Here is an 8,295-nt window from a genome sequence, read left to right on the forward strand (position 1 = left end):
TAGTGCCTATTGGTGGGCTTAAAACTGATGGGTTCAGAACCTTGTGGGGAGTTCCAGGAGACTGCATTTGTAAAAAGTCCTAGGTTTACAGTGGGAGGAAGGGAGGACATATGTAATATTTTCTACAATAAAGATTTAAAAAGGAAAAACAAAATTAAAACAAGACCCAGGTTTATGTAATTTTTAGATAAAGTAAAATTTAAGAATCACTGGTTCTTATGTTTCCAACTTCTTAAATGATTCTTTTCTGTTTAAAGATCTGAGTAACCCCAGAGGTTTTGCAAGACCCTAATCAATGACTAGTATTTCCTTGTTCCATTCTCTTCCCACCCCGCTCCAAATTCCCCAAAAGCCTCTTTGTTCTGTCTCTTTAATACTTGTACTGTCTCTTTTTTTTTTTCCCATGGTTTATTTCTTCTCACTGAGAGGTGGTAATTCCCCAAATGGGATTGCCTACATTCAATGGTGCCTGAATTAATTTGGGTTTTAAACTACACTGTGACCATGACTCTCTCTCCAGATTATCTCTTTCTGGTGCATTTCTGCAACCTGCAAGCTTGGATCTCCAGGGTCACTGGAGAGAAGGAAGGGGAGAGTTCTAGAATATGCCGTGTGACTTTCCTTGAAAGGTTTTTCAGCCATGGATTTAGGCCAAAAAATAACAGATGGGTTGAATGATCTACTTCTGAGATTTCTAGAATCACAGAATGTTATAACTTGAAAGATTGTGGCTTAACCCTCTCATTTCATAAATGAGGAACTGACTGGGAGGTCTGTGTCCATCATCACATCGGTGACTAGTGGCGTATACAGGCCCACATACTTTTAGAAGAAGTAGGAAGTGGTGATGCGAAGCTTGATCTAAACTACCATAAAGAAGAAGGAGGCTCATTTGAGTGATTCTTTGAAGTTGGGTATATTCACTTAACATCTCTGAGCCTCAGTTCCCTCAACTACAAAATAAAGATTCTATTAATAGTTAAGATTTATAGGATATTGGCTGTGTGCTTAGGACTATTCTAAACACTTTATATGTTAATTCATTTAATCCTCATCACAACGGCATGACAGAGGTACTGTTGTTCACCCCATTTTTCAGATGAACAGAAAGGGTATTTAACTTACCTGCAGTCACACAATTTGTATATTTGTTTTCTATTGCTGCTTTACAAATCACCACCAGCTTCATCACTTCATTATTTCAGAGTTTTGTGGGTCAGGAGCCTGGGGATAGCTACGACTTCAGCTTGGGGTCTCACAAGGCAGCGATGGAGGTGTCCAGCAGAGTAAGGGCCTCATCTGAGTCTTTTTTAAACCCACGAGGTTATCGGCAGAATTCATTTCCCCGCAGCTGTGGGACTCATGGTGGCTGAGTCTTCAAGGCCAGCAGGGGAGTGCTTCCCTCTTTGAAAGGTCTCACCTGATCACGTCTGGCCCACCCAGGAGACTATCCCCTTTGGTTACCGTAACATCAAATGTTTAGGGGCCTTAATGTATTTGCAAAATCTCTTCATCTTTGCCCTACAACATATATAAACATGAGAGGACTATCCCATCGCCTTTGCTATGTTCTGTTGATTAGATGCCAATTACAGGTCTTGTCCACACTCAAGGGGATGGGATTTGACCTGTGGATACCAAGGGGGCAGGAATCACAGTCATCTTAGAATTCTACTTCCAAAGCTGGTAGGGCTTAGTTTAAGCCCGGACTGACTTAAACTACGAGTCCATGGCCCCTGAGTTCATGCTCTTAACCACTGTGATCATTCTCACTTTGAAGAAAGTAAACCCACTTAATAACCTTGCATAGAATTCAGAGTAAGATAATGCCCAGCAGATTCATTCTGGGTGGTAGGCAATAATTAATTTTCTTCACACCTCCACTTTTAAGAAACCATAACCACCTGTAGTTTTGTATTTTCAGGAAGTTATTTCCAACGGTCGGTCGGTCACTCTAAAAAAACTGAGATTATTAAAGTTACTTCAATTTGTTCATATTCTTCTGAGGCAGACATAACCCTCAAGTTTTAGATTTGAGGCAGGAGTCCTTAAAAAAAATAACCCGAACCCGGCCGGGATGGCTCAGTGGTTGTGCTCGACCTATGAACCAGGAGATCATGGTTCTATTCCCTGTCAGGGCATATGCCAGGGTTGCAGGCTCAATCCGCAATGATGATTCTCACTCATCATTGATGTTTCTATCTCTCTCTCCCTCTCCTTTCCTCTCTGAAATCAATAAAAATATAAAATTACAAATAAATAATAAAATAAAATTATTTTAAAAAAGAATCTAAGCTCTGCTTTTTTGTTTTTGAGACAGATGAAGTGATCGAGAAGAAACACTGAACACCCTCATTTTGGAGACAGGGCACCATGGACTGTGAATTGACTGTGAATTCTCTGGTAGGTGGCACCACCTGATATTTTACATATGGTTGGAAAACCCAAAAAGGGGAACGGAAACAAACCAAATGTGAAATGAATCAGTTACTTCAAGTAGTTTAGCACTTGTCATTTATCATCCATCTGTGTGGCCCCCTCCTTTGAGGAAGTGACTAATAAAGCCATCTTTGCTAGAATTAAAAATAATTTTTTCCACATTATTGTAAAGTGTTGCTTTGTCCAGTTAGATTCCAGAAGTGTAGTCCTTTAGCAGAACACGCTATTTGAGAAGCATTTCAAAGCTGACTTTGCAGCAGGTCCATCTAGCACTTCATTTGGGCCTCTGTTGTGCAGATAAAGGGTGGAGGCTTACCTTGTGTGGTAATACACAGAGGAAAACATTTTATGGTTAACACCTACTGGTTGCTTTGGGATCTTGTGTAAATGTTTGCATTCTTGAAACTCTTGTTTTTCTCACTTTTCCACTTTCAGCCCAACACCATGCACATTTTCTCTAGTTACATCTTAGAGGAAGCGTGTGCAGGAGAGGAAATAACAGGGGCCTTGAGGTCATATGGGCTTATTCTGTGTCCCAGATCAGTCTTCAAGCGTGAATATAGGCACATTATATAATCCTCATGGCCCTGTTTTTGTACTCTGTGCCTTATGACAATTGGAAACAATATTTTTAATCTTCCCAGCCTATCGAAGGGGCTTGATAAGTGGAAGTTAATCATTACCTACCCTCCTCCTGGTGACCCTCCCCAGCCCACTCACTGCAGCCCTGTGGGTAACCCTGAGAGCAGCAATAGATTGCATACCCTCTACACACAATGGGTCCAACTTATGAGGAGTTAAGGAACATTAAAAATATTGTTTCCAATTGTCATAAGGCACAGAGTACAAAAAAGGGCCATGGAGGTTATATAATGTGCCTATATTCACACTCAAGACTGATCTGGGAGACTGATAAGTCTCCTTTTCCCTTCTGGTCTAAATTGAATTCTCTTCCCCACCCAGTCACAGGAGGGATAGCTGGAGGCCTCCAGGGTGGGAAGCTCAGGCCCTGAGAGCATCCTTGGGGAGAAAGAAACAGGGAGGAGGAAATGCACCCACCTGTAGGCCGAGTCAAAAGAGTGATAGAAGGTGCAAGAGGCATAGCTTGCTTTGGACTTCATGTGGCCCTGAGAAACCCAGTTATGTATGGCTCTCTGGTTATATATTAAACCTCTAGAAGCAAGAGTCATTCCAGGTCTCTAGGATTCTATCTGCTATAAAATTACCACCCAGGTAGACCAGATGGCTTTGGAAAAAACTCAAGGCATCTAATTCACTGCACCTGGCCCCTAAAGACTGGATCAGTAATTCATGGCCAGACTAAAACTATGTCTATCTTGATTTCTTTTTAAATTTTCTACAGATCTGAATCAAATGCTCTGCCCACACCGTAGTGAGACTTGTAACCTACCCTCTGACAACCTGAGAGAGACTTGGGAAGCTGAATTTGTTCTGGGCTAACTCCATTCTTGGGGCATCAAAAGATGGTAGAGTGGTCTAAAGCAGTGCTTCTCAAACTGTAACATGCATCAGGGCCTCTGGGAAATTGGTTACAACTTCAAGCCAATCTCCAGAGACTTTGAGTCTGTGGAAATGAGGTGGGGCTGCTTAGGAATTTGCATTTTTGAGAAGCCTGGTGGATGCCGATGCTGCTGGTACAGGGAAGCACTGGCCTAAAGCAGAGGTCAGCAAACTGTGGTCTGAGGGCCCAATTCATCTACTTGTTTTTGGCAATAAAAATTGGGAACACAGTCAGGATCGTTTTGTTAAATACTGTGGCGTGTGGCTGCTTTCACACCAGCACAGCTGAATGGCTGAGGTGGAGACAGTGTGGCCCGCAAAGCCTAAAATATGTGTTGTATGGCCTTTAACAGAAAACAAACAAGAACTTGCTGACTTTTTCGCCTTTCTGAAGCACTTTCTCCCGAATAGTTGAATTATTACCTTGAAGTTGTATATGTTGTGTTTTTCCAAATGCGTACGGATGCTGTTTTTATTAATAAAATGCAAATATGTTCATGTCACTAACTTTTTATTAGTAATTTTTTATTACTTTTGCAGTCAGGGACGACTTAGTGTAATTACTAGTATGTGGAGGTCTGAGAGTCTTTTTAATATTAAAAAAAGGGAGGCCCTGCAGTCTCCTTATTAAACTAGATATAGTCTGGGACAGAGCTGAATCCTCATAGCAACCTTGAAGCCACGCTGCATCTTGGAGACCCTTCGGAGTAGAAGGACACCAGCCCTACCCTGGCAGGAACCCTTTCCTTGGTCTGCTTCCCGTGGCCCAGCATGGAAACACCCATGAAGAAAAAGAATCAATGAGATTTTACTTAAAATGACCTTCAACATTTGCATACCAGGAACTGCCACATAATTGTACTCTAAAACCCCAAAGAGAGCTTCCCTCCAAAAAAAAAGTGTATTCATCCTTGGAGATGTGCATCTTTTTGTGTGTGTAGATCACATGTTGAAGCAAAAAGACGCTGCTTTCATCATCTGGTCAAGTCTTTTGAAAAGCTTTCCTTAGATATTGGCGCCAGGTATTTAGTACAGAAAATACATGCATCGTTTCAGTCAGATCCACTTCCTCTGATAACCAGAGGTTCAAACTTGGCTTTGCAGAAAAAGTTAGCTGCGAGGCCCGACCACACGGACGTGTCCCTGAGCCCGGAGGAGCGGGTCCGAGCCCTCAGTAAGCTTGGCTGTAACATCACCATCAGCGAGGACATCACCCCGCGCCGCTACTTCCGGTCCGGAGTAGAGATGGAGAGGATGGCATCGGTGTACCTGGAAGAAGGAAACTTGGAAAATGCCTTCGTTCTGTATAATAAGTTTATAACGTAAGTCTTTGAAGTGAGAGAATTGGAAATATATCGACGTGATATTTTGGTGAGACGGTTTGGATGCCGGGGATGGTTTTGTGTTCAGACCAATTTTACAATCTCCAAAAACATTAAATGTGTAGGTTTCAAAATGACCAAGTAAATGTCCGCAGAGGCATCCCATATCGTGTCTGAGGCGTGGGGGTGGGGAGAAGGTCAGGGATGTGATGAGGACTATAAGCTGTCACTAGGCCAGCATGGTAACCTGCATGTCTCTGCCTTTAACACTCTCCTCAAGTAAAATTTCTTGTTTCATGCCATTTTACCCCTGCAGGACTGCAAGCTTTATGAAAGCAGGAGCCATAGTGCAGCTCTCGCTACAGCATCTAGAACAGTGATGGTGAACCTTTTGAGCTCGGCGTGTCAGCGTTTTTGAAAAACCCTAACTTAACCCTGGTGACGTGTCACATATAGAAATTTTTTTATATTTGCAACCATATAAAATAAAGACTTATATTTTTGAGATTTATTTTATATATTTAAATGCCATTTAACAAAGAAAAATCAACCAAAAAAATGAGTTCGCGTGTCAGAGGTTCGCTATCACTGATCTAGAATACACCATTCACATTTTAAAAATTTGATTTGATGGGTTGAGTCTGGGGGATGAGTTAGCAATGGTAGAAGGATATGATTCCAGGGTAGACTGTAACAGTTTGACATTATAGTTATTAAAAAAAACCAACAACAACCAACACATACAATTTATTTAGCTGTGTAATAAGCTAAGTATAAAGGAATTTCCAAAATGTTGAGGGACAGTGGCTATCTCAAAACAGCCAGGTGAAAATATTCATACTTCTCATTAGAGAGATATTGTTAGTAACATATTCTAGTTTAAGACTTAACAGAAATGGGATTTGGATTTTCTTTACCAATTTGCCAGTTTACAGGTTGGGAAGATCTGTTAGCAATAATTATTTAAGCTGAAACCCTTATTTTTGTTTTAATTAAATGTCACTTGTTGATTAATTTCACTAGTTCAGTTGGGGACTTAACCTGAGAACATTTGAGAAGTCGATGACTGGCAACCTTTGGTCCACCTGGCACAATTGTTTCTAGAAAGTTAAACCATAAATATTAAATTGGAGGTTATCAATTGTCATCAATAGCACATTTTCCCAAAAAATTTTAATTTCCTAACTAGTACAGTTGCCAATTGGTAATATTTCTTTTTCACTTTCTGTTCAAATTTTGCACACATTTCTACGGAATTGAAAGTGTGGGAAAGGGAAAGGCCACTATACTCTCAGTTACTGACTGATCAGAATATATTAATCCTCCTCGGCCATTACCCATGTGGTGATTTGTAGTTCACTTACCTTCCCTGGGCTTCAATTCCTTATCTATAAATGACTTGAAGACGATATCTCTGAGGTCTCTCCAACTCGAAATATTTGTGACTTTATTCTATTTAAAAAGACCTAGGCAACTAACAATTTATGTCACCTCTTAAAGCCTTAATTTTCTCATTTGAGAAATCAGAGTTATGATACCATTCCAGTTACCCTGTAGGTGAAATGACGAATGCATGCGTGCTTTGTAAACAACAGAATATGAGTAATCATATTAGCTGATCAGAAATAGTATCTATAGCCCATCACAATCAATGAAGGGTTATTCATTCATTTAACAAATACTTATTGAGCACTTATTATGAGCTGTACACTATTGTCCAGGCTGAGGATACATCAGTAAGAAAATCCAATGGAAACACTATCTCGTGGAAGCATTTCTTGTAGTTTACTGTATCTGGAAGTGATATACCTGGTTGGCTTTAAGGATTTGCCTTTACTTCTGCTGTCCCTGGTTCCTCCTCAAAAAGGAACAAGAAAAATAATTACCTCCTAAGTAGCACCTAACCCACTAGGGATTCTACTGTTATTTCTGTTGGTTACAAATTTTCAGTTAAGAGTTTTTGATATATCCACCATGACACTCCTGAATCACCAGTGGTCTTTTGAGTTTTTTTCAATCATGAGAAGGGATTACATCGATCTTTCCAAACTCTTACATTTTTACGTGATACTCTGTGTTGCCAGCTTCACACGTAAGTATGATGGTGCTGTGGTGGGATTAAGTAGCCAGAACCCTGAGGAAGACCAAGTGGCCTGGTCTATTTAGGGATCATCCTGACCCTCTTAACCTCAGGTCTTAGTTTACTGACTTATCACTCCTCTGAAGCCAAAATCATACTCAATGCCATTAGGCAGGTGAAATGAATATAGGTTAAATAATACTTTAGTTAGCATGTCCTTTTTGAAAGGGAGGCTCATCCTCATAGTAAAATGATCATTGATCTTTTTTCTGTCAGATAATGCTGAGACGTGCTTTCTCCTTCTCTAGCTTGTTTGTAGAAAAGCTTCCCAGCCATCGAGATTACCAGCAATGTGCAGTCCCCGAAAAGCAGGACATTATGAAGGTATGGTGGGGTCGATTCTGCCCTGCGGCATCAAATGTCCCTTCCAGGTCTTAGTTTACTGAGCTTAACACTCCCGTGAAGCCAAAATCATACTCAGTGCCGTTAGGCAGGTGAAATGAATATCGGTTAAGTAATACTTTAGTTAGCATGTCCTTTTTGAAAGGGAGGCTCATCCTCATAGTAAAATGATCATTGATCTTTTTTCTGTCAGATAATGCTGAGACGTGCTTTCTCCTTCTCTAGCTTGTTTGTAGAAAAGCTTCCCAGCCATCGAGATTACCAGCAATGTGCAGTCCCCGAAAAGCAGGACATTATGAAGGTATGGTGGGGTCGATTCTGCCCTGCGGCATCAAATGTCCCTTAAGTATCCATTACTGGTTCACACCCCCTTCCTTTCCTCCTCTGACTCATCCTCTTGAGAATTTAAGCACCAAGATTCATTCCATTAGCCATGATGTTTCGATTTCTTCTTCGACCTTTAATCATCATTTCTGAGCCAGTGTGGGGTGTCTAATTGAAACTGAAGTGGAGGGAAGGGGAAGAAAACAG

At 40.9% G+C, this 8,295-nt stretch overlaps 1 protein-coding gene across 1 annotated transcript in view; it reads left to right on the plus strand.

Moving 5' to 3' along the window:
• Window positions 1–2,321: 2,321 nt before the first annotated feature.
• The window catches only part of STAMBPL1 (STAM binding protein like 1), a 19,812-nt gene continuing 13,838 nt past the window's right edge, over window positions 2,322–8,295 (plus strand). Inside the window, exons 1-4 of the mRNA XM_015565304.1 lie at window positions 2,322–2,403; window positions 5,065–5,282; window positions 7,671–7,793; window positions 7,945–8,065. Coding sequence (XP_015420790.1) covers window positions 2,374–2,403; window positions 5,065–5,282; window positions 7,671–7,793; window positions 7,945–8,065 — 492 coding nt within the window. The 5' untranslated portion in view covers window positions 2,322–2,373. The remainder of the gene's footprint in view (window positions 2,404–5,064; window positions 5,283–7,670; window positions 7,794–7,944; window positions 8,066–8,295) is intronic.

Source organism: Myotis davidii, unplaced genomic scaffold, assembly GCF_000327345.1.
Source record: "Myotis davidii unplaced genomic scaffold, ASM32734v1 scaffold2260, whole genome shotgun sequence".
In the NCBI taxonomy this organism is placed as follows: Eukaryota; Metazoa; Chordata; class Mammalia; order Chiroptera; family Vespertilionidae; genus Myotis; species Myotis davidii.